This window comes from Polyodon spathula, chromosome 19 (assembly GCF_017654505.1).
Source record: "Polyodon spathula isolate WHYD16114869_AA chromosome 19, ASM1765450v1, whole genome shotgun sequence".
In the NCBI taxonomy this organism is placed as follows: Eukaryota; Metazoa; Chordata; class Actinopteri; order Acipenseriformes; family Polyodontidae; genus Polyodon; species Polyodon spathula.
The window spans coordinates 2,696,380-2,723,066 of NC_054552.1; the positions used below are offsets into that span (position 1 = coordinate 2,696,380).

Consider the following 26,687-nt stretch of genomic DNA (forward strand, 5'->3'; position numbering starts at 1 on the left):
AAAAGATGCCACTTTTCATCTTTCATAAGATATGTAAATAAACTGTTCTCTATTGCAAAGTCCCCTGCTATAGTACAATCAGTAGTCTGGAACATTTCATACTGTTATCATTGCTCATCAGTACAAGATTTGATGAATTTAGACTCAAGTGAATAGTTTGGGTGTCGTGCAATAGGGATGGAGAAAGCAAAAAATATGGTAAATAAAAAGTTCACTGCAGTGCTTTAAAAGTTTCAGCAGTTTCCCACACAAATACTCAAACAGATGTCTTGTTATCTTCAAGGTTTTCTCGGAAGTCATCTGTAGCCCAAAAAATGCAGACTAAAAATATTTCAAGACTAGTGCACACAAGCAAACCTGCCCTAGGCAAAGTTCTAATTTGACTGGCTTCTCACTAAAGTATTTACTGACAATTAACTTTGGGTTTTTTGTTTTCACACATGTGAGAGAGAAATGCTGAAGCTTGCACTGGATTGATCCAAGTGCTCATTGTTCAAATGATGATCGCTGCTACAGCCAAGAAAGCATAAGGGAATTTATCCTGATCTTCTCTGTGTGTTTAGAGACAAGACATGAAGAGATTTCAGTCTGCAAATAAATGTGCTTTCGAGACTTCATTCCAGGTTTTTACTTTGCTTCCAAAAAAGTATGGTTCATATATCCTACAATTAGCTTCATAGAATTTGTTTGGCAAAAGATATGAGTTTGAAAAACCAAAAAGTTGTCTAATGAATTAATACATGTTATTAGCAGAAAAATCCATTGTCCAGAACTTTGACATATTTGGTTTAGTAAATGCAAAGGGCAGAAAGCATATGATTTTCACAGTGGGCATTACGCCCTCTTCAAAATCATTGTTCTCATTTAACCACTGGCATTGAAGCATTAAGGCAACAGCACCACCTGCTGATTCTCAACGGTATAGGTTGGAACAATTTTTAAAGTGGGGGTGCTGAAAGCCATTGAACAAAATTGTAACCCCTGTAAATGATGGAAGCCATGCAAAGCCAGCGGGTGAAAAGGAGGCCATTGAAATGATTCTCTCTTTATTTTTTTTAAAATGTTCCTGCACATACACAGTTGAGTCCAATAAGTAATTTTCAAGAGAATCAGAATCACAGAATCTAAAGAAAAGAAGAACAAAGCACTAATTCACACCCTAAATGTGAAGCCTGTGGTATAGCTATACTGGTGTAGATCTATTGTATCAATAAAAAAATAAAAAAAATAGACAGTCCCAACATACTCTGCATAAGGTTGGACATTAAAGCCTAACAACCTTTATGAAAAAGAAAAAAAAAAGTTTTATCGATGCATATTTTGTAGTTATATTTTAGAATTAAAAGATCAATTCTGTCTGTTTCTACACTCTGTTGTACTCTGCAGAGCCTCCAGACAAACGGCTTGGAGAGGAACAAATGCTGGTTGTGAAAGGTCATTGTGCTCCCTGCTGGGCTTTGATACAACCTACCTAATTTCACAGTATGTTACTGCATCCAGTGATGCTAATAAGTGGGTTATTATATATAAAACATAAATCACCCTGGGGGAGGGAATCTGCCCTTTTTAAATCATTAAAATTGCCCTGGTCTGTCTACCCTAAAATAATTTTTTAAACAAATTGCATGATGGTTTCAGACAAACGTCACTAATGCAGCTTTACTGGTGGCCAGCAATGTTTGTTTTCCATCAGTCATTGACTTTGGATCTGAATTAAATGAAACCTCATCATCTGGCTGTTCCTACTTTCTGTTTTTTTTTGGAATCTGAAAAATTATTTATCAGTGATGAGATGGACAGAAAATGACCTAACCAAGAAGTTGAGCCACATTCCTTGGTACCGGAGGGAGAGGGGCGGATCTTACAGTAAAGAGTTAACAGAGCAAAGTGATTTCATTAATTTTTGTAGATTAAGGTATATTAGGAAAAACAGCTGTGCAGTAATGTTATCTAAATGACTGTGTGCAGTAATGGAATTAATGGTGGTAATTTAAAAAAAGATCATGTTTCTTCTATTGGAGTTTAAACTTCAAAAAGAGTGGAATTACTACCTGAATCGTTGAAATGAAGTGTTATACAGCAGGGAATGTAAGCCTTGTTAAATTTGGTCTGATACTGGATTGTGCAACTGCTTAAAGTTTAGGAGATTAGAAACCAAACCTTGGTTGTTATTTGCAGATTTTGAAACGGTTCTGGTGTGCAACACGCACAACAGCTGAGCTTGCTGCCTGCGGCACAAATAAATAAATACAAAATAAATATGTAATTTGAAATAATAATAATAATAATAACAATAATAATAATAATAATAATAATAATAATAAAAGTTATATTATAAAAACTTTGTTGAACACTATTCAATTTTAACACAGGCTATATCTGGTAAGTTAAACATTCAAATAAACCCGCAACCTATTTCTCACTTTTTTTTGTCACTGTAAAGGCTATTTTCAAAATGAGTTGTTCTGTAAAGGCTAATAGTTATATTCACAAAGGAAGGGCTATAAACACTACAGTTCTGTATGTTGCACACGTTCAAGCATCAGACTTCTCGGTTTGTACCTCTTGCAATGGGTGCACATCAGTAAGAGATACAGGGGGTATGTTTTCAGGTAGCAAGGTTTCAAAGCTATGACCTTTACGCTTACAAACAGGTACAAATGCACATGGCATAATTAGAATTAATTAATTGTGCTAACTAAAGCTGAGGGAGCACGAAGCCACCTTGTGGCTTGGAACTTGGTTTCAGGAAATTGCCTTATGAACGTGGTGGAGTTCGCGCATACGGCTTGAACCAGTCTGCCATCCGTAGCTCTGAACTTGTTAGGAAAGGTGGCAAGATGGCGTCGGAGCCGGATAAGACTGAAATTCTAACAATTTTCAAACGACTCAGATCAATTCAGACAAATAAGGTAACGCAAATAATTACAAAACAACCAATGTATACATTGACCTGCATATCAAAGATTTTTAGATCAAGTTTTACAGGTTTATCAAGTTAAGATAATGGCCCGATGTTAATTTGTTGTTAGGCTGGTCAATTTGTAAGTGTTCGGTAGTGCAACGATCACAGGGCCCATAGCTGTGACAGTTTTGGTTATTTTCTTTTTACCGTCTTTGTATACCTAGGACAAATGCGAGTACACTTACTCGGGCAGATACAGCTGTAATGGTCAGTGTTGGAAAGCTGAACCGTTATTGCAACAGTTTTTGTTCTCAGTGGTTTATTAATTAGTTGCTTGCATTAGATAGCTGTGCTTGTCAATGTGGCATAATTACAAATAGTATTTATTTTTTACTCTGTTTGCATCCTACAGATCAGTAAAGTTATACTTTAATAATAATAATAATAATAATGATAAAACTACTGGCTTGCTGGTTGCTAGCATTGTTGCATGCAATATTTGAGCATGTTAAATACCCTACATAGCGCATTATTATTAACAATTGCTTTATTTTATTTATTTATTTATTTATTTATAGTCTTGTTTCGATTGTTCTGCTAATAATCCAAGTTGGGCCAGTGTAACCTATGGCGTGTTCTTGTGTATTGACTGCTCTGGGGTCCACCGCTCACTGGGAGTGCATCTCAGTTTTATCAGGTAGTTTTAAATATACTTTGACTTGACAAGATAAGCCTACATCAAATTGAATTGTATTATTGTTTGTGGCACTGGTTACCACCAGGATCAAGCTAATTATACTTCTGAAAGAATTACTCTCGATCTTGATCTTTTTGTTTTTTGTTTATTTTCTCCCTTTTTCTAGATCCACAGAGCTGGATTCTAATTGGAATTGGTTTCAGTTGAGAGGTATGCAGATTGGAGGCAATGCAAATGCGGTAAGGGCAAATGGGATCTCTTGAGGTTTGTTTGGCAATGCATACATTCTATAAAGGTTTCATGAAAGTTTGTGACATCTGTTCAGTCATTTCATTATGTGAGTGTGCTGACCTTTTTTTTCTAGACTACATTTTGAGCAACACAGGATCATTGCCTCTGCCACTGTACAGTATTCATTATGTCTCCTTTTGACTTTTAGGCTGCCTTTTTCCGGCAGCATGGCTGCACAACTAAAGACACAAATGCCAAATACAACAGCAAAGCTGCACAAATGTACCGTGAGAAGATCAGGCAGCTAGCAAACATAGCACTCTCAAAATATGGAACTAGTGTAAGTATCCAAGAATGTTAATTTTAAAAATGTTTGAAACAAAATCAACAAGGAGTTATTTTCCTGGCTTGCAGTGTACATCGTTGTTTTTGTGTTTATTTTTTAAGCTTTGGATTGACAGTTCAGGGGGTACACAAGTGGAAAGTCCAGAAAGTAAAGACGCTGACTTCTTTGCAGAACATGCTCAGGTATTTCTAATGTTGTTGTTTTTTTAATTGGAACCCCAGGAATTTTACAAACAGTGACCATTACTGCAGCCCCAATCTACAGCCTATGGGTTGTTGCTGAACAAAAGATGCAGTTTGTACAAGGGAAAGGAATATGACCATTATTTTATCAATAGGTGAATTCATTTTATTTTGAAGCTAATCTGTGGATGCATTTCTTAATTGGTTACCATGTGTGCGATATGCCACAGATATTATCCACAGTGGTTATATAATTGCTTTTTTAAAAAAAAAAAACCTTATTTTTAGTTTTCCAACAGCTGGGATATGGCTTCTACATTAACAGATCAGAATTCTGCTGGGAGCCTGCTGGTTACAGAAGACTCCCGAAAACCGGAAGAAAGCTTGAACAGTCGTATGTTTGTTTTTTCACCGGGTTTTAAAGATATTGGAGGTGGCTGTCTATATATTAAATGTCAGTGTAATTTATTTATTTTATGCATTTGTCATTCATCAGAACCTGAACAGGGTCCCAGCATTGAAGGCCTTAGCACATCTCCCAAAGCAACAATTGGTAAATGGATTTGTTTTGCATAAATTAAACAAAAAATGTATGTGTGGCGAGTGCATGTAAAAGCAAGATTAGCAGTCTTGTAACCATGCATCACGATGTGTAGTGTTATAATTTAGAACATTGAGTCTTCAAACATTTGATAAGAATCGCATTATGCCAGTTTATACTGTTCTCGTCCACAGCCAACTCAACTTTGACAGGGACTTGAGTTTGCTCTTTATTATTGGTGGTTGGCACTTGGTGGCCCTTTTACCGACTCAACTCAAAGCCCTTAGTGTGATTACATCTGTTTTGCTATCTCCAGTAGCATTTTTTATATAGACTTTAGTGACCCACCCCCTCATTTTAATGAAATGTTTATTTTGTCCTGTAGAGGATTCGATGCGTTTGGCATCAGGTGAACCTCCGCCTTCTAAAGGTGATTAAAGGTGTGATGTTTCTAACCACCTGCTGTTGGCTAGAGCCTGGGCATGTTTCCTTTTCTGATTGCCTTCTGTGAATATTAGAATATAAACTAACACTGCTTTGCGTTTCCTTATCCACACATACTCGAACGCCTTCGCAGAGCCAGCTATGGATGACAAATGTTGTCCACTCACTGAGACTTTTGTTAACATGTATAAATAAACCTATAATTAAAAATATATAAGGATTTACACACGCTGGGAAATGAGCCACTGTACTGTTGTTTTGGGATTGAAACTTATGAGTGCGAACTAGAGTAGACTTGTATTGATCCAATTTAGGCACTGCTTGATGTTTGTGTCTTGGGTGATTCCCTAACAAGCTTGAAAGGAAGGGTGGTGTGTGAAAATCCTTAGGCTTTATGGTGTCCTTGCCATGTGGCATGAAACCAATGTGCTTATAAAAGCAGTACACTGCACTGTTTATATTCTCTGAAATGTATTTAATTGGGCCTAAGATATGGTTTCAATACCTGTCAGTGTTTGAGAGAGAGCTTTATAATATCTGTATGAAATACAAATCGTTTAAACCTCTAAAGCATGGCTGAGTAGTTGTGACTATGTATTCTAAATTGGTTTGCTTTTTGTTTTAGAAGTGAAGCCTTTGATCATTGGAAAGAAAAAGGCTGTTGCAGCAAAAAAGGGGGTAAGTGGTGGTGGTGGGGTGGATCAAATTCTATAATAAAAAATGTTTATTTTCCTGCATTTAAATACTAGCTATAGTAAAAGATCTAATACTGAAGTTATACAGTGACTTGAAAGGACTCCATGAAAAAAGATGGGTGTTTGAGGATGGCAGCAGAAAACTGTGGATTCAGTGGAGTCCTAATGGCTTCACCCCCCCCCCCCCCCCCCCCCCCTTTTTTAACTAATTGAATTATAATCTTCAGAGTTAAATCTTCATATTTAATAAATAAAAAGTGGCTTCTATTACCCCTTTTCAGCTGGGTGTTAAAGGACTGGGTGCACAGAAAGTAAGCAGCCAGAGCTTCAACGAGATAGAACGACAGGCACAGGTAGCAGAGAAACTGAGAGAGCAGCAGGCCAGTGAGGCCAAGAAGCAGATTGAAGAGTCAATGTAAGTCCTTTTACTGTAAATGTCCATAAGAGATCAATTGGGTAAATGTGTGTAGAGATCATGAGTGATTCAATGGTATTAAAGCACATATATTTCAACTGGAGGAGTAAGCATGTCTAAGATTCTTTAGGATTATCTAGAACATAAGCCAAAATAAAGTATTTACCATGTAGTGCTTGCAATTCACCATAATTAACACATTTTTTGTGATTTTGCAAAAATATTAACACTATTAGTACTGCAGATGCTGATTGATCTAAATGTGTAAAATTGCTACAGGTTGTTGACTGGGTAGTTAGTGCATGTGATTTGTGTTGATTAAAACACATGTTGTTTTTTTGTTTGCTCCTAGTGTTGCTTCAATGCGTCTAGCCTACCAGGAGCTACAGATCGACAGGAAAAAGGAAGATAAAAAAATCCAGAGTTTGGATGGGAAAAAAAGAGAACAGGCTGAGAGGCTTGGAATGGGATTTGGAACCAGAAGGTAATGAAAAGAGCTGTGTTGAGGATTTGGTTTTAAATAAGCGGAATGAGAAATATTTAATAACCTGTCTGACCCCAGGGACACGTACTTCAGGTGACCCATATGGAATTATAGTCACTTTCTCTCTGAGGTGCTTGCATGCATGCAAATGAATTTGGAATGCTATCAATACTCATGAGAAATACTTGTACTAAAAAATAGTATTAAGTTAAGAAAAGCCTGTTTAATTGTTCAATTCATATTTCTGAGTATGGGATGATGGACAACGGGATGCTGACTTTAATTAATTTTTTTTATATTAAGTGCTGTGTCTCATTCGGTTCTGTCAGAGATGCAAGTAATTGAGCAGGAGACCCCAGTTGCTGCCAAATCCACTCGCTCTAAGCTGGATATGTTTGATGAACCAGGATTTACAGCTGGACCTCCGAAGTAAGAGCTGGTAGACTTAGCACACGTCTGCTTTTTCTGTCTCATAAATCCTGATTTGTTAGGAGATAATCCAAATTATAAATGTGACCTAATAATCATTTTGTTGCATTCAAAGTAAATACACCTTTTCTTTGTTGGCACTGTTTTTATATTGCAATTCCATCTTCCACCAGGTATAAGGATAACCCGTTCTCTTCAGGGGATGACTTTGGTTCACGATGGGATTCTGATTCTACCTCCTCTTTCTCCTCTTGGGGTCTCGACAAGGAAGAGCCAAAGGAGGCTGAAGTCACTATTTCTAGTATTCAGCCAATTGGGGAAAGGTAGGTATTTATGGAAAACGGCAGGGTAATCTGGGAAGTGGGGTTGGAACAATAATCGAATATTTTTGCAGCAATAATTTTATCGCGTTGAAAAATTATCGATAATCAATCATAATTATTGTCCGTGACCTAATGAAGCAGGAAACGGTTCTGCATTGATGAGCAGTAAGTGGCACTGAATTGTCTGAGGCATAAACATGATCTGTGTGAGCGCTGCTGTACGTTGGGAAGTTTTCTATTGATTTTAAACAATATACTTAGACTTTTAACTTTGTCATGGTTTCGTTCTGATAATACGTTGTACACTTGCAAAGTATGACTGGTTTTCCAACATAAAAACACAAGTATTTTTTATTACAAAATAAAAAAACAACAAAAAACACTAGCTCACTGTAAAATTACTGTAGAAAAGTGGAACTTTTGAGTATTAAACATTGACATTGTATGTAAATTTAATGTAATTGCAAAAAGAAAACAAAAAAGAAAAACACAACCATATAGCAAACGTGTAATATAGCCTAAACAACGTTTTTGCTGCTTTATTTTAAACTACAGTAAAGCCACGAGAACTATCCTGCAGTCTATGCATCTAATGGAAAAAAATAAGCAGGTGCTCAGCAGCCTCGTATATATCTCTGTTCCCATGGCGTTGCTGTTGCAAAAAAGGGTAGTTGCATAAACTGAAGTTAACTTTTAATGGCAGGATAGGTGGTTTCTTTTATTAAACTGCCTGCATACAAACAGTAATGTGCAAAAGTCAGTATGTTCCTGTGACAGGGCAGCTGAATGATGGCATCCACAGACCCGGAAGCTGATTGAGACACACAGGCAGGTACTTGCAGGGTTAAAGCGCTGGATTCCTGTATTTATTAAAAATCAAAAATAAACTAAACACTTTTACAAAATCACTGTTTGCAGAGCCAAAATAAAGGTTTAAACAAAACAAACTCGAACACAAAATACTCTGACGCTAAAAAACAAGCTTTCCAATGCCTCATCTTTACATGCAGGGCTTTCTTGCTCTGCCGCAGTTCCTAATAGTATACAGCTCTATATACAGACAGGGGCACACACAAACCTAGTTTGATTATTTTAATGGCATATTCACCAGACAAGTAAATAAAACAAATGCTTCCAGGTAAATTAGCAATTTTGTCTTATTATATTAATACATTTGGTGGCACTTTGTTTACTTTCATTAAAAAAAAAAAAAAAAAAAATCTCAAATTAACAAATGTTTAAATAAGTTTGTTTTATAGGAAAACTACATTTATTAAAATACAAATTACAATATGTGTATTTTTATATACTTGCGTTTTGTTCTGGGCATCCACCAGAAATGTAAAAACTTGCACTTATACTGTCCAGTTTTTTTCATCTAAACTCAGTGACTTCGGCTTCTCATGCTGCTCAATATAAATGTGATCAATTACAATAATTAATATTTTATTTATTCTACCAGTAATCACAGTTATCTTGATAATTTACAGACGATAATCGATAACTGAAATTTTCGTTATCTTCCAACTGTACTGGGAAGTTTCATCAGTGTCTGAAGGTGAAATCATTCTTTGCTACATATTATATGTCTGTGCAGGCTGCCAAGCAGACGAAAGCCAGACAGCAATGCAACCGTTGTGGAGTCAAGCGAGGCACGGCAGAAGTTTGCCAACGTTAAAGCCATCTCATCTGACATGTTCTTTGGGAGAGAGAGTGATGCAGAGGTAAACCTTAACTAAACTACATTAATTCACTTTAACAGCGACTTTAAGGGACTTTTTTTTTAGTTCTATTTATATGTATAACAGTATTCACTACTTATTAGAAAAAGATTTACATTTAAATCACAGGTCAGCATGAATGAATCGGTAAATAATAACCTGCATTTTTGCCTTTTACAGCACGAGGCAAAGACTAGGTTGGAGAGGTTATCTGGAAATTCTTCTATTAGTTCTGCAGATCTGTTTGGGGATGGGAGCGATGGGTCTTCTGCAGGTTAGTGTAGAAAAGTGGGATACTGCACATTGAGTGGATAGTCATTATAGAACAGTTTATATCTAAGCTCCCCCCCCCCCAAGGGGCTTCATCTTATGATAACGTGCTTCCAACTGGCCCTGATGTTGCCCAATTTAAACAGGGTGTGAAGACAGTTGCAGGAAAAATGGCAGTACTTGCTAATGGGGTGATGAATACAATTCAGGTGAATATGCTGAACCAATATAATACATCTTGCGTTTTAGTACAATATACAGTGTTGACTGAATGGTGTTGTGTGCACGCCATCTCCTGCACAAATTATTTACAAACCTTAACTTTTATTTTAGGATCGTTACAGCGCTTACTGAAAAACTGAGGCTTCAGAGTCTGAACATAGAGAAGAACCAGACACACTGTTCACCTGTTTTGTTTTATTTATTTATTTTATCCGTATTGTTTTAAACCAGGCTGATGGTTGTATGTTTGTTTTCATAAAATATTTTTTTAACTTGATGGGGAAACGATAGCTGCTAGTCTTTATGCTAAAAAATTATTTATTAAAACACAATTAAGTTTGATCTGTTGAAATGGGTTACTCCTATTAACTAATGTTGGTGAATGCCTTTTGTGCATAATTTACAAAAATGTAAAGATGCTAAAACAAAGTTGAGATGAGTATTTGTCTTAGTATTCAGTTTTTGCTTTATCAGAAATACTGTGATAACCCTCTCACTGCCCAAATAGGGACTGTAATAACTATTTAAATTGCTACCATATTTATCTGCTATGAAAGTAGTGTTATGGTTTTTGTTTTTAAAATTCTAATGATTTGAAATAAGATACTAAAAAGGCTTTCTTTTTAAATCATGGTTCTTTAAAACAGGGTTTGAAGTACTGTACAATAGTGCAATTTGGTTGCTGTACTATTGAGTAGTTTAGTACAGTATAAATAAAAATTGAGTGTAAAAGTTTATATACAGTGTGTGTGTGTATATAAACTGACTGGCTACTTTTATCAATGTTGCTTTAAGGATAATATTACAAACAGCCTTATGTATGAATTAATTTTAATTTATAACATGTACAACTGGTACATAATATAAAAATCTATATTCTGGTTGGGGTGCAGACAGGGTCCACGCTGATTTTAGTTTAACCTTTTTCTTCTGTCCTGTATACCCCTTCAATTGAAGTTTGTTTCATGTCTGTTCCATGATACAAAACCAGACACCTCTTTTGACTGTGCAGAATTTACAGAAGGGAAACCTGAAAACGTTCACAACGACAGACTGTGTCTAATAAATCAACTAACACTGCAGTGGTGACCAGGAAAGGTAACAAACATATCTAGGAGTGCAAAATGCAGTTTAAGGGGGCAGGAGTTCATTTTTACTTTTGCTGCTTAAATTTGGAAGAACCCTTTCATATATAACATGTGCGTCCTGTTGAAGTATTCTGTAAGACCTTTTAACAGCACTGCTTTTTAAAGAGATACAAGTTACCTAAAGAACCTGCACTGGATTGCCAAAGATGAGGCTGTAATTCCTTTTATAGGTTACGAATGCTGTGCTATTTGCTATGCTTGTCCCATGGCATTTGAGGTAAGATTTATGTGCTTAATTTTGGAAAGAATAGTTTACTCTGTGTGTGCGTAAACACACAAACTAATCCGATACTTTATACACCCTGTTGAGTTTGTGTCTGGAACTTGAACATATATAATGCCTTGGTTGAAAAGCTATTTGTTTCTGTGAGTGTGTTATATCCTTCGTAGAATACCTGAACATTGGCAAAAAAGTGTAATAAACACCAAAGTCCTAAACCCCTTGATTCTTGCAGTAGTTTATCGGCTATTATATATCACCTGTTCCATCATTTATATGCAATGCAGTATTTAAATTGTTTGGGTTTACATGTGCTCCCAGTCCAGAAGGGCTAAAGACTTTTTGAAGTGATGTTTTTCTATCACTTGTCATTTTGTAAATATTCTAAAGTGTTGATTCAGAATCATGCCTCGTCATGCCGTTTTAAGTTAGCTGGTTCCGGCTTTGAAAAACCAAGCATGCTTTTTGAGTGTTTTCTGGGTTCCACAAGTTAAATAGTGAAAACCCTCCTGAGTGGAAAAGCAGAGGGTGCCAAATGAAATGCTGGAGACTTTATGGAACCATTAGACTGCCTGATGTTATGAAACAATTGCACTGGCAGCGTGAAATGTATTTTAGTAGTACATCCTTTGTTTACCACCCTCGTAACATTTCACAAGAAGTGCAATGTGAGGATAGCTTTCACTTGTGTATTATCAAAAGTAGGATCTTTTTATTATACATTTTTTTCCTTGTCCTAGAAATTATCTACATTGTTTTTTTTAATTAAGTATTAAAATGTAGCCTTCCATTCTTTCTTGCCAAGGAATGGAGAGATCTAATTGTGGTAATATATTTGCCCCTTTGCAATGACAACTCCCTTTGTCTGGGACAGTACATAACTATATGTTTTATTCCCACTTTATAGTGATGGTAATATTGTCCTGCCTGACCCAGTGTGATTTAAATAAAATAAATAAGAACAAACAACTTTTCTCCCAAACATACATTTATTGTAGGTGACATGTAAACCATTGCTTAATTGTCAATAAAAGTGTAAATCTGTTCCCAATGCTGTGTTTTTCATTTGCATGTGTATATTTAGGGAGGCTAAAACTTTAAGTAAAGCCAGTAAATTGATTTTGTTTATTGTAATTAGTGTTTGTACATTCCCTTTTACATCTATAAAAATGCAGAACATTTTAAAGTACCTTTTGTAAAATAGTACGGTCATAAAATCGCGATGTCAGATTTTATATTGCCCTTTTTGGAAAGATTTTGTTTGTCTGTTAAACTGTAGATGGTAAATCTGATAACTTCTGTATAAATTCCTATATTTTTAGTGTACAGACACAGTACTGTAGTCCAGGGTTATATGTACCTTCTGTATGTATATGTGATGTACTCTGCCCCCTCCCCCTGCAGCATGTCTGATGATAAATCTTACCTGATCAGTCAATCCAAGTGTAGGGGTAAAATCAATTTTCTTCACCAGAATTTGCAACATGCTGAACAATAATGACAGAGAAAGTATTTGATAGCAGTGCTGTGTGCAGTGGGTACCTCTGTCATTCATTGGGCATCTTCACTGCAAGCAAGAATCAATGTTACAGTAGCAAGTGCTGCATATCCATATAATTTCACTAGATTATACATGGTACATGCAGTTTAACACTTCACAATGGCTTTTACAACTTGTTTATAAATGTATGTTTAACAGGCTTTACCAATAAATATGATACATGTAAATCAGAAGCTTGGGCACAGAATACCAAATACCTCTACCCACTCTGCTGGATTTTAGTAAAATGGTGATGGTGACAAATCAGAATAACATTTCCAGATGTATTTATTGGACAGCAGCTATTGTGTGTGATCACTTTGCACTGTAAACACACAAAGGGGAAGCATACTGTATGTTCTGCCTACTGTGGAACTCAGAAATACGTTAATTCTTATCATACATTATACATAAAAACTTTGTATTAAGTACCATTAACGCATTGGAGAATCTGATGTTCACAGATAACATTAGCTTTTACCAAATTTCTATATTGACCTTATTGTCCTGACATTACTACACTTTCAGCAGAAATGCCGTATATAGAAAAATTCCTTGATGCTCACCAGTTCTGGCAAATTAAATGAAATACTTCTTGAGAACTTACTCAAGTGTGATCAGTTCAAACTCCTGGCACCTGCTGATTTCAATAATAATAATTGTTAGATAGAGCCTTTCATAGTGGACCACCATCACAAAGTGCTTTATAAGATACAAGACTAGGGTGTGTGAACTATGCATCAGCTGCAGAGCCACTTACAACAACATCTCACCTGAAAGACGGAGCACAAGTAGGTTAAGTGACTTGCTCAGGGTCACACAAGTCGATGACTGAGCTGGGATTTGAACCAGGTACCTCCTAGTTACAAGCCCGTTTTCTTTAACCACTAGATCACACAGCCTCCTAGATATACTTAAACAAGGGGAGTTCTGAAACCCAGGACTGGGTACAGGACTAGTGGAAGTTTCTAACCCTGTATAAAAATACACCAGTGCAGCTCCCTCTATCAGTTTTATTTGTTTTTAGTTTTCCATTATTTGGATTGCGTTTGTTTTTTAATGTATTAAATTACATTTTGTTAGTATTTAGAGTAGCTGATCCTGTAACCCCTTGTGCCACTTCTATTGCTACCAGCGAAGTTCCCACTAAAAGTCTGGTAGTTTTCTGAAAACTTCTTAGTTTCATAGACGTAATAGATGGATTCCACTCTTCCTCTGTATCCACTGATTCACCTTTTACAAAAGCCTTAACATGTTATCTAATTGTAATTATCACAACAAAGCTTTGTGACAGCAATTACGAATGTAGTTACGCAGCTGCAGATCTGGAGTTTTGGACCGCTACACAGACTTCTTCAAGAGGGATCTTTTAGTGACTAAAAATCTATCATAGTTGGTAGAACTTCACGTATTGGCTCAGCTGGACAAAGCCTAATTTAAGCCCCAAACCCTATTACTTTTTCAGCTGCTGAGAAAATAAGATTTTAAGTGGCTCTCATTCTTGAAGTTGGCAGGTACTGTAAACTGCATCTTATCTATTATATCTCTTTCCCACCCTGCAGCTGGTCAGACATTTCACACAAGGCATTTAACGATTCCCTTGTTTTTCAGCATTCTTTTTTGTTCACCTCTCCCAGCCTTTAATAGCATCATGATGTAGTGGGTGTTGTTCACCAGCTGCCTCCTGCAAGCATTAGGTTCAATATCTAAACGTATTGAATAAACTGCAGTTGGCTAATAAGGACAAATGGATTGTTATGTGCTAAGCTCAACACTACTTAAGACACCTGTGCCAGCCTGTTTGCGCCGTTTGACAATTTTCTTTTTAAGCCCAGAGTTTGGGGCCCATATAACAGTATGCAATCTGGTGTAGGTTGATACCCTTACATTAACTGCAATAAAAAAAGTACAATAAACACCCATTAATAACTGATCAGCAAGATTGTTTAGTACACATGCTTTAGGAATTTTCCAGATGTGCTGGTTGGAGAAACCTTGTCTCAGGAGCTCCAGGGCTAGAAACACAAAGACACTCGGGTGATAGTTTCTCTAGGAGAGTAGACAACGACCCACTGAACTGGAGCACTAGAACCCAGTACTAGTAAGAATGATTGGAAATAATGGGAGATCTACAGACTCTTCCCCTATTGAAATGGACTGGCAGGAAGGAGTCTGAACTGTGTTCAGGTCTTTACAAGTAGCTGTTCCCAAGGGCAACTTTTATATATATATACACACAGTAATACCAAAAGGTCAAAATAACTCTATTTGAATAACTGAAATCAAAACAAATCAAAGTCAGTAAAATAATCAAACAAGCTGCCAATGACAAAAGCACGGCTATGAATGAATGAAACCTTGGATATTAAAGTCTACTGTAGGTGGCACTGTGTAGAATGGAACATTACCCACTTTAAACACATTTAACTGTTTCTCAGCCCTCAACCTCATACAGCCACACCTGACAACACAACATCAAAGGCAAACTGTTTTTTTTTTTTTTTTTTTTTTTTTGGAAAGCACATTAGCTTCCTTGTCAAAAAAATGTACAGGATATATCATAATTTACATACAGGGAATTACATGTGATTTTTGATACTCCCAAGACACTTTCCACAGGCATGTACATTTATAGAATACATTCCTTTTTTTTTTTGGATTCAGGATTTATTATTAACAAAGGTAATTATACAGTTTTCACATAGTGAAAAACCATCCCATTTCAACAATGTTCTTGCTGGTTCTTATTAAAATGGTGACCCCTATAGCCACACACTAGGTACATCTCATTATAATTATTAAATGTCCTTCTGTTATGAGATAAAGTAGTTATTGGAAGAGTCATCTCCAATAATTTCGTAACAGTTCATTTGTTAAAAATCCCTGTTTTGTTAGCCTTCAAGCAAAGGGTACATTAGTCATCTTAATAAAAACAATAAGAAACCTCAAAATAATACATGTGCAACTTCTGAAACACAGTGTTGGAAAATGAAACAGATTATTAAAATGTATTTCTGAATGATACCCGGTCATAATGAGGATGAAGTACCCAAAAAATGAAAAGGGCCCAACACTACCAAAAAAAACCAAAAAAATTATTAAAATTAGAAAGAAAAAAAAAACAAAAAAACTGGCACTGCATGTCAGAACTTGTGACAATTTTTTTGAAACTGGCACTGCTAGGTTTCAATGAGTCTCCCATTCCTCCTCCTGCTGCTCACAGCTGGTTTTGAATGGATCACAATGCCTGCAGTTCTCCATTCACCCCCAGTTGTAAAAGTAAACTTTCTGCCACACAGGTAAGTAATCCAGCAGAGGACCTGTGTGCACACAGAAAAGATATATAACCAACTTTTTTTTTTTAATGCAAAGCATACTATTTTTTTTCTTTGTAGCAGTTTGATGGGATTTAGTATTTATTATTACTGCCAATGCAAGCTTAAAATAGTAGGTTAGATCGAGCTACTTCATTAAATGTGTAAAAATAATAGGACGGCTCAGTTACATAGTTTCTAATAAAGACACAGATTCCAACAGCAGCATAAAGTCCAAAACAGAGTAAGCTGAGCTCTAGTTCTGAAAACTTCTCAATATATACTAAAATGCATACAATATGTTAGGCTATCTTGATAAACTGTATTTTGAGAAAACCGACTGTAAACCTTCTTTGGTTATTAACGATACCTAAAACTTCAAAAGAAATATTTTACTTACGTGCTACTAGCCCAACTCCTGGCACATAGTCAGCCAATAAACGCAGCAAAAACGTGATTCTTGTCCTATGGAAAAGTTTTAAAAGGCCTTGGTTAATATGCATAGAACAAGAGTGGAGCCACACCTAATGCCGGTCAAAGCAGAAGAGCAGATGCTGGTCAGGTGTTATTAATGGTCTTACTGAGAGTATGTGTCGTAGAAGGGAGATCTCAGCAGGTAATAGAGGAGGAGCAATGCTCTGCGTCTCATCTCTGCCCGCTCTCGTCGGTTCAGTCTCTTTGTGTCATTCATTAAACTCAAACTGGTGAGAAACAAACAAGCCAAGATGTATCTTTCCCCTTCCCCATCATGTTTCCACCAGCTAGGAAACGGTAATGCCTGCATGAGATAATCGACAATTGACCTCAAACCCATATAGTGATATTTACATTCACCAGCTATCAAATACTGTATGTTTACTTGGTAATGTCAAGGACCCCAGAAATGATCCACGGTTTCCAGGATCTACTTCCACAAACACCAAGACCAAGCACTGGAGAGGGAGTGGGTTAAGGACAAAAACATTTTGCATGACAGTCTGTTCTTTTAACACTTACTATAGAGACCATGGATTAAATACAAAAAAAAAAAAAAAAGATACCTACTATTGTACTTTGTTTGAAATTGTACAATTTGAATAAAAATTGAAATCACTCTAAAATCCATACAATTCTAAACAATGATCGGCAAGCTGCGTCCTTCACCAATAATTATTTCTCTCCGCATTGTTCATTTTGATATGTTTTTTCAGGCTCCGCTTGCTGGATAATGTCCAAGTTTTAGTTAATTTTCAGGAGACGGTCTGCTAGGTCCCCTGGGACTATTTCAAGCTGTTGTTGCAATTATGAGGAGATATTCAGTTCTGGTAGAGATAATGTCTGCCTGACCCAGATTTATAGTTAAAGTTAATGTTTTTTGAAAAAGTAACACGTTTTTCGTTTCTGTTTTGAGTTTTTGCCAGGGCTTTGTTTTAATGCCGCTGTCTGAAGAGATGGCTACTTCTTATTATACCATAGCAATCGATTCCCATGAAAGATGGGAAAAAAGAACAAGGTATATTCTCCAGGATGAGCAGATGTGGGATGTGAATTGATTTCTCTAATTTGCAAGGAGCAAATACATTATCCTAAACGTGTGGCAATAAAGCACGCAAATGATCTGGCAATGCTTGCAAAATAAACCAGACTGACAGATAAATTACTTTGCTACCAAAACCAGAAAACATTCAATAAACAGTCAGTGAGGTTATTGGGTGTTGCAGGATACAGTGGACAAGAGGGCGTGCAATGAACAGAGACTCTGCAATGGTCTCTTGTAGTCCGAGAGTGGTAGGGGGCTGGAGAAGTTCTTGCTCTGGCCTCCTGGGTGGGTTGTCATGCTGAGGTGCACCCCAGTTTCTGGACTGGAAAGATGGGACTGAATCAGAGAGAGAGAAAGCAAACAAAACAACATCTTTAAAGGGACCCCCAGGAATGACCCATATTACTACATGCTGGAGCACCTTTATTTTTTCTATTGCCTGTCGCTGCCTTCAAGAAGCTACTGGAGAACCCAAAACTGTTAAATGAAATGTTTCTCAGATAGAAGACAAAGAAAGCGCCTTCCAAGTAACCTTTAAACCCCCTAATGGCAATTTAAAGAACTTAGTAAATCTCACTGCTACTGAGTGACCTCACGACCCTTCCAGAGCGCTGCCCAACGAAAGCTGGCTCCTCAGACGGGACTTCATCTTTATCTTCATTTTCTGTTCAGGGGAACAATTAAGACAATTCATATATAAATTATGCACTGGTATTGCCTTTGGGCGGAAATCTAAATGCCAAAGACTACTAATAAGGCATATTATTATTCATGGTGTCTGTAAAAAATTGGGAGCGACACTTTGATGGAAATTCAAAAAAACACATTAAACTATGAATAAAAGCATATAATCTGAACTCTGTTTTTACTCTTAAATGGTTTAAACACAACATTTGTATAATTTATATTTATCTATCTAGCTATCTACGCATATACACAGTACAACTGTATTGATGCTTTATTTTATTAATGTAAAGAACTGTTAAGACACAGAATTGAATTAACACAGACCTTGAAAGAATGCACGCGTTTGCTTGTGCATTTTCTTACCTTTGCAGTCGAGCTGCATCTCTCTGTCAAGAGGACTGATGGGAGGAGACGTCTGGATTCCAGCTTTGTACCAAAACAGCAGAAGGATCCGGAGCACTGCCCTGGGAAAGGAATCCAGCGTGATCTAGCAGACTCTCATTAATATAGACTTCACAGGCTCCATCAAACAAACCCTCGTTAAGCAATTCAAGCTCGCAAGTTTGTACATTTTGTACAGTACTGCCTACCTTGCCATGGCTAATAAATGAGAACTTTTAAGAACTGTATTATTTTTACTTGTTATAATGTTTTGAAATTACTAACCATCATTCTGATCACATACCGCGATGGTTGGTTTCATTAACATACTTCACCTAGTAACTAGGAAACATTAAGGACAGATTTAGGTTGGGTTGCACAAATGATTATTTTGTGTTGAATTGATATATTTTAAATGAAAACAGTTTTAGGAAATAAGATGTTATATATGTATAAGTTATGCAACCTGCTTTACCTTCTTCAGGACATCACTGAAAATGATTAAATCATCCAGGACAACTTGGTAAAATAAATAAATAATCATCCTAGAAACTAGTTTTTTCTTCATTTTATATGAACGGAAACGTGATTTTAATCCTCAGCTTTCCAGAAAACATAAAACCCCAAGAGTGCCGTAAGAAACGCTAACGAGTTCTGCTTAGGTAAACTTTAAGATGTCAAAGGTCACGGGCAGCAGGTTGTCTGCTCTGCTTTTGTGTGCTGAAGTCCTGTCTCTTGACTCCAGCTTTGGGGAAAAACCAAGTCTGCTGAAAAGGGTTGGAGAACAAAGCCTTTTGGAGGTTCAAGGGAAAAATCGAACTTGAAGCAGTTTAATCTTAAGCTTTGCGGTTTTAAACCTTCCTTTAACCACTTATTTGTATTATCTGTTCTACTTAGACTGGCGAAAAAGCAAAAAAAATGCACAGAAGAGAGGAATAAAGTGGGACAGCAGATTCATGTAACATGTTGGGTTTTTCATTCCTGAATTACAATAGAGAGACCAGAGATTTGTCAGAGATAAAACTACTGTGTAGAACTTACCAGCCCTACACTGCTTTTCCTTACATAGGTCCCACATGTGCAGTTTTCAAAGAAACAAAACTTAAAGCAAAACAAATTCTCTTTAATTTATAACAGGATATCTGGTCCTGCAGGGGGTTAAAGAATTGCCCAACCTCTTCAACACCTGCTCTCCTGTCATTTACCAATCAGCTACTTCCTCTACTGACTGACATGCTTTGACCCCAAAGACACTGCTGTAGTGCAACAGTACAGACTTCCAGAGAGGCATGAAAGGCATGGGAAATTAACTTTGTAGTGTAGTACCAGGTATAAATAAAGTATGTGTTTTCTTCAAGTGCCCATTTGAAACCTGTGTAGGCGATGAGCAATTGTTAAGATTTATTGAATGGTTTGTGTTAGCTGCTACAACAACTTTCACAGAAGCTGCCTCAAGAAAACCAGGCCCTTACTTTGCAAACTGAATGAGAATGATGACAAGCCAGCGGCACCTTTCTCCCCAGAGCTTCGCAGCCCCCATCTCAGTGAAGACCTCCACATATTCCAGCACAGTGAGCCACGTCAGGAGCTTCTGCTGGGATACAGACTGACAACTGAACAGACATCAATCAGGAATTACACACAACTATTACACACAGCACATACAGTAGCCTCTTGCCAATGCCACAACTGGGAACTGACTTTTAATCTAAGCACACTCATAATATAATATGATTGCAATTCTATGATACGGGTGTACATTTATAGCTGTTTCTTTGGCTGATTTTAGGATTTTTATTTTACCAGATAAAACCTGGCTAATACCTGCAAAAATATTGCAACACAATAAGTTATTAAAGAAAATCCAAACCTCTACACACAAGCTACCTCTAGAGATTATAACATACCATTATTATACTATGAGCTTGCTTTAAAAAGTTGAAAAAAGTTGAGTTATTTTTTACTGACTATATATATATATATATATATAGATATAATATATATATATATATATATATATATAGTTTAGCTCGAGTTATCACCAAAAAAAAAACCTCACTCATAAATATACACACTGCAGGTTAATTTTAAACGTGATTTTTGTTTCAGACCGCTTGAATTCTATACCATAGGCAGGCTTCTACAGAGATCTTTCCGCAATATCCCATCGTTCAACAGCACTAGCAGGTTGGAGGCTGAGTACACTGTAGAAGAAAAAAAAAAAGTGTGTGTTTTTTTTTTTGTTTTTTGTTTTGTTTTTTAAATCCGCTTTTAATTATTTCAGAGTTTAAATAACAAATTGTTCTTGCCGCTTGCACACAGATCCAGGGTTGTTTGCTGCATGTCTTACCTAGTTCCGAGAGTTCATGGGAATCAGCAAACCTCCCTGCATAATAACAATAAATAAAAATAAAAACATTATTTTTAACAGAACAATCCAGTAACTGCTGCCGGTCGTGCAATGTCTCACTCTGGAGGTGTGGAGCTGTTTAGTGCGGGTAAGAGAAAGCCACTTTCGCAATAAACCGCAACTGTCATTATTAGATTAGATTACACACATAATGTTTCCATATAAACACTATAATAATACTCCCTTTTGTCAGCAGTTTAAATCTTCATAGTTTTACAGAAATAAAATACGCTTTTTTTTTTTCTTTCCTAGTTTCGGTTTCTGTTGCACTTTGTGGACAGTAATACTGACTGCACCGAATTGCGAGTCTTACCGGCGATTAGGTAAGACAGTGTCCTGACAGTGCTTTCGAGCTGCGCCGTGGAGGCTGGGTTCTTCGTAACATAGCTTTGGTACCGCCGGTATAAAAGAAGTAGTTTTTCCCTACAATTTACTGCCATTGCGGCAGCCCTTCATAAATCCAAAACAAATCCGAGCGAGTCCGAATTAAGTACCGCTTCCCGAAACAAAACGTTGTACTTCCTGTCTTTTTCTTCTGTTAAGGCTACCAATATTCTTTTCAAAAGTTATTGTCGCCACCTACCGTTCAGATTTTGCTCTTAAACCTGCTGCGATCACTTAACATTTTAAAATGTTAAACATTCTTGAATCTTCCAGTTTTCGTGATATATTTTGCAATACATCCAGTAATACTTTTTTCTATTTTTCTTCCATTATCTATACCATTAAAAAAAAAAAAAAAAAAAAAAAAAAAAAAAAAACTTCTTAAAGAGACAGGCACCATGATTACGGCATGATCCTAACATGGAATTGCGTGCTGCAGCACTGCATTTCAATACGGGAATTCTGCAATCATTTTTGTCATCCTATTTATTCAGGATAACATTTTCCCCAAAAGTTATTTATTGATTTACTATGTTATTGCAAAGTCCAAGCAGACACCAAACAACAGTGCAATTAGTTATAATCAATTTGAAAATTAATGGTTACATTACTAAAGCTTTAAACTCTTTCTGATATTCTGTATCTGATTCACTCAAATCTGAGATGCATCAAATAATATCTATTTAAACTTCTTTTTGCAGTGTCCCTATAGCATTCCACCTATTTCATGGCCACTTGAATCTGCCTCAACATGGACTGCCTAGTAATGGTTTATTCAGGCTGGTTATTTTTCAGGAATGTTGGATACCTGCAAGAATTCAAAACAGATAAACCCCTAACCTTTGCAGCGGGATCAGCCAAGTTTTAACAGATGACCTAATCTGCACCCTTGAGTAAATAAAAAGTGCAAGAATTGGACATGAATGCTTAGCATAAGCATAATAAAAACAAAATCTCTATAGGCATATAGCTAAGTGCATTGTTGTGTCAACGAAGAAGATCAATCCGCTGCTAGGGAGGTGTCAAAATGTTAACAGCCGGTGACCAGCAAAAATAAGCGTGAACTCCTGTAGACAGCTAGAAGAGTAAGAAGCTGGTATTTTCTAAGTTATGTTTTTTAATATCTCTCTCTCTCTCTCTCTCTCTCTCTCTCTCTCTCTCTCTCTCTCTCTCTCTCTCTATATATATATATATATATATATACATACATACATACATACATACATACATACACACACACACACACACCATCTATGTTTAGCCCAGAATCCACATATATCCAATACATGCCCACCAGTCTCATCTAGTAATATCACTACCACTCTGAAGTCTATTTTTTCTCACTGGTTTGAAGCCTGGTTATGTTAGTAAGTGGATTGCAGTGATGAGGTGACAGTCGAATTGGATATAGAAACTGGTAGTGTTGATAAACAATTGAATTTAAAAAAGGCCTGATCATTAATAATAATAATTAAAATACATAAATAAATAAAGTCATGGTAACATCATTTAGAAATGTTTTACTGATGTAATTTTTTTTTTTTTTTAACAGGGTTAAACATAATTTTACCAAAATGAATGGCACCCCAATAGGGATTTTTTCTATATGTTCTCTGGATCTACTAATCTATCCGTATTTTCTGTACTTTGGGATTGGGAGTTTCAGTAAATCTGCTATTTGCTTACTCTTTACAGATGAGTGACTATAAGCCCCTCGCCTATAGTGTTATGCGCTATGGGATGCCTGATGCACAGTTCCTCTCCGACTGAGTTCTGCAGTAGTCCTGTCATTTCAATATAAGACATGCTGCTCCCCATTCCATAGCAATTCCTGCCGCCTAGCTTTTCAATTTAGGAAAACGTTTTGAGATTCAATACATACCGGTATTTTGTTCTCTGTATTACTGATAAGAGGAATTTGGGCATTGATGTTAAAACTATTATGGAAGGTATAATAGTGAATTGCATGTCAGGCAGAAGCATACTATATACCTGTAATATACAGCAGAGCAAGCCATCTCCACAATAATATATTTTAAAGCATGATCCACCGGAAGGCACGGACCTCCTGTTGATCTGCCACATTGCTTCTACAGAGTGAGCTTTTTGGTATAAGTGCTGACGAAAACTTCTTTCAGCTATGAAGCAACGTGCTATTTATTCATTTACTAATAAATAAATCAATCGATACAGAATGCACAAACGAGAGACAAAACTGAGCAGGTCAAATTATACAAATGATGCTTATCGAAGAGTATGTGCAATATTGTTTTGTGTGATTCTTTTGTCCTTTTTTATTACTTTTATTCTGGATACAAGGACTTCATAGATAAGAAAAAAACAAAACACACACACACACACACACACACACACACACACACACACACACACAGAGAGACGCTGGAGCATTCATTGTGAACATGAACCAAACAAGAAATGCATTCTAAATATTAATATAATATAAAGACATATGCAAGAATAGAATGACCGGTTGCTATATAATGAAGTAAAGAATACGGCACGGTAAAATTCCATTACATCTTTATACTTGCATGTATACCCACGGTAATTGTCGTTGTTCAGTGTTTGCAAAATGCCCTTAGTTGAATATACAGCCAGCATTTGAGATCACCTGTGTGTCTGTGTGCGTGTTTCATTTAATGTATAGGTTTCTTTTTCATTTTCGTTGTTTTTTTTTTTTTTTTTTTTTTTTTTTTTTCCGATTGCTGACGAAGGTCTGTATTTTCCGATTGCTGACGAAGGTCTGTATTTTCCGATTGCTGACGAAGGTCTGTATTTACCGGTGTTTTATGTGTCCATTGGCTGCGTGAGACAGCAGGCAGCCTCTGCTGTTTGTCCACACAGTGTATCGATAACCGGTGCAATCGATGGCGCAGGATAAAACAGGTTAGGTGAATCAATTGCAGAACAGATGGAGTGGAAGGTGGAAGCAGCTTGTGAAGAATCAAGGCTATAGAAACTGGGAATTTAAATTTTGGTCCACTGGAATTTTACAGACCTTTGAGTTATCTGCAAAGGATTTAAGGTACGTGACATATTAACATCAGTCTAAAAAAATCACGAACTTGGATATTTAGTTTAACGCTGGCTAGCTATCTGATCGTGCTGCTTACTGTGATCCAATAACATTTCTATTGGATAGAGGTAAATGCAAGTGGTTATTTTAGTATTACAGAGGAGTTTCTGTGTGTACACACACACATTTAAAAAGTTAACAATCAAAGACATTATCAGTCTTATCTCCCAGTGCCATGCCTAACCCTTTTATATCCTATAAGGCTTGTGGATGCCACGGGGGGGGGGTCAGACTGATTTTTTTTTTTTTTCTCTTTGATTGTTAACTTTTTATTTAATGTATTAGGGTTAGGGTTAATGCTGCTTATATTTTAAATCCTAAAGATCTATTGTTGTTCATTTTAGCACAGATTACAGTTTAGCACAGATTACAGTGCAGTAAACTATTTCACATTTGCACTTAATACTTGAATGTAAAGTTTTAAAAAAGCAGTCTATTGTAAACTAAACAATATCGAAGGTGTCATGGTAGTTTAAAATAGTTTCAATTGTATGCACTCAGATGCAAAAGAACGGATTGACTTAAGATATGCATATATAGTGATGGTTGGCTAGTGATAAATTCGCGTTAAAAAATCAGTCTACCGATTGCAGGTTCAAACAGTAGCGGACCATAAGCTACTAATTCTTAAACACAGGGAGCAGCGCGATTAGTCCCGAATGTTAATTGTTGTTTTGTTGTTGTTGTTTGGGTTCTAGAGCCGTAGCAGTGGCTTTGTATTTGTGATGAGTGGATATTCACAACATCGCTGTTTCGCTACAGCGCGGCGGTTCAGCAAACTCCGCTCTTCATTTTTGCATAACCCATATTTGACATTTACGATTGTCATTTATACGCCGTCATCTGTGCTGGTATGAATATTAGCCTCACATATACAGGTTACCATTTTCTAATGCATCTTAGAAATACTCGAGATTATTATGCTTAATATACGTTAATTTGCCTTTATGATTTTTTTTCTTGGGGATGTGTTCAAGTTTAAGAAATCCTGTGTCTCTATCTATCTATCTATATGTGTGTGTGTGTGTGTGTGTGTGTGTGGGGGGGGGGGGGGGGGGGGTTATTCTATTCTATTTATTTTGCCTTTAAGCAGTTTACAATTTTTATTAATTACATTTCCACACCTTACAAAGCCAATGTTGTATTTCATAAGTCCTTCTGCCCGAAAGCGGCTTCTTGTGTTTTATGAGAACCTGCAGTCGTTCAGTTTATTTTATTGGTACAGAAAACGTCACATCACTCCTACCCACAGGAACACAATTATAATTGCCAAATATAACTGCCTCTGACCCTGCATTAAGTAAACATGTCCCTCGTGTTTCCCAATACGGCTAATCAATTTAGTAAAAACAAAGCACTTAAAGTATTTGTCGCACAATGGAAAGCGTGAGCAAGGATGTTGTATATGACGAGCATGGTAAAATTATCCGACCTGTTGGTTACAAACTAATCTCTTAAAAATAAAGTAAAATACAATTCCCATACATATCCAAATAAGCTTAATTTTAATAAGTTTAACTGCTCATGTTTGTCTATTTATTATAACTACCATTACCGTAATATTTTGGTTCTATATTTTAAACCTATTATTTGTTTTACATTTCTTTTAAAAGCATACCTAAAGCCATGGTTGTTGCTGGCATTTCAGTAAAGTGTGGCTGCAGTTTCAAAAGAGATATACAGAGGTGAAGGTTATAGACAGCTCTTTACAAAAGAGCTACTAGCTAGGGTAATATGTTATAATGCAGATATGTTATAATGAAGATATGTTAAGCAAAGTTTCCTTCCTTGGGGGGGGGGATGTAAGACGCAACATATTTGGAGCAAAGACTGTATACTGCCTGAAGATGAAAATGCATTTTCAACTTGTATGTCTGATTTTCCTTTTATATTACCCCCAAGCTTATGTTTCAAGGTAAAATTGATACCTGTGGGGAAGATGTGAAGAAGAAGAAAAAAAACCCAGCAATTTTATATGATAAGAGGTTTGATTTTAATAGTATGGAATATGTGGGGCGACATTAATGTATAAAATCAAGGGAGACTGTGGGGTTGAGTAGTTATTATTAAAATGCATTTGCC

At 36.5% G+C, this 26,687-nt stretch overlaps 3 protein-coding genes across 13 annotated transcripts in view; 2 read left to right on the forward strand and 1 right to left on the reverse strand.

Annotated features, from left to right (window-relative positions):
- Positions 1-2,820: 2,820 nt before the first annotated feature.
- Positions 2,821-10,168, forward strand: LOC121294847 (ADP-ribosylation factor GTPase-activating protein 2-like). Of its 5 annotated transcripts, XM_041218972.1 has the most exons (16): positions 2,821-2,912; positions 3,484-3,602; positions 3,769-3,841; positions 4,042-4,173; positions 4,281-4,361; positions 4,650-4,755; positions 4,858-4,914; positions 5,288-5,332; positions 5,972-6,024; positions 6,323-6,456; positions 6,809-6,940; positions 7,244-7,369; positions 7,543-7,692; positions 9,290-9,416; positions 9,594-9,687; positions 10,017-10,168. In XM_041218972.1, the coding sequence occupies exons 1-16, from the start codon at positions 2,841-2,843 to the stop codon at positions 10,043-10,045; spliced, it is 1,530 nt and encodes a 509-aa protein (XP_041074906.1). In that variant the 5' UTR covers positions 2,821-2,840; the 3' UTR covers positions 10,046-10,168. The 5 variants fall into 5 exon arrangements, with proteins under 5 accessions (XP_041074906.1, XP_041074908.1, XP_041074907.1 ...); XM_041218974.1 differs by lacking the exon at positions 9,594-9,687; XM_041218973.1 differs by lacking the exon at positions 5,288-5,332.
- Positions 10,169-14,191: 4,023 nt separating this feature from the next.
- Positions 14,192-21,794, reverse strand: LOC121295015 (peroxisomal membrane protein PEX16-like). Of its 3 annotated transcripts, none has more exons than XM_041219286.1 (11): positions 21,438-21,793; positions 21,065-21,100; positions 20,842-20,918; positions 20,187-20,305; positions 18,697-18,797; positions 18,224-18,310; positions 17,833-17,982; positions 16,987-17,059; positions 16,709-16,828; positions 16,528-16,592; positions 14,192-16,133 (listed from the first exon to the last, which is right to left on the reverse strand). In XM_041219286.1, the coding sequence occupies exons 1-11, from the start codon at positions 21,562-21,564 to the stop codon at positions 16,075-16,077; spliced, it is 1,014 nt and encodes a 337-aa protein (XP_041075220.1). In that variant the 5' UTR covers positions 21,565-21,793; the 3' UTR covers positions 14,192-16,074. The 3 variants fall into 3 exon arrangements, with proteins under 3 accessions (XP_041075220.1, XP_041075218.1, XP_041075221.1); XM_041219284.1 differs by having other exon boundaries at positions 20,187-20,308; positions 21,438-21,792; XM_041219287.1 differs by lacking the exons at positions 14,192-16,133; positions 16,528-16,592 and having other exon boundaries at positions 16,735-16,905; positions 20,187-20,308; positions 21,438-21,794.
- Positions 21,795-24,270: 2,476 nt separating this feature from the next.
- Positions 24,271-26,687, forward strand: part of LOC121294891 (LARGE xylosyl- and glucuronyltransferase 2-like) — a 123,525-nt gene continuing 121,108 nt past the window's right edge. For 4 of the 5 annotated variants that reach the window (XM_041219049.1, XM_041219054.1, XM_041219053.1 and 1 more), the window contains exon 1: positions 24,271-24,554. The gene's annotated coding sequence lies outside the window, so the exon portion shown is untranslated. The remainder of the gene's footprint in view (positions 24,555-26,687) is intronic. The other variant, XM_041219060.1, reaches the window with a different exon arrangement.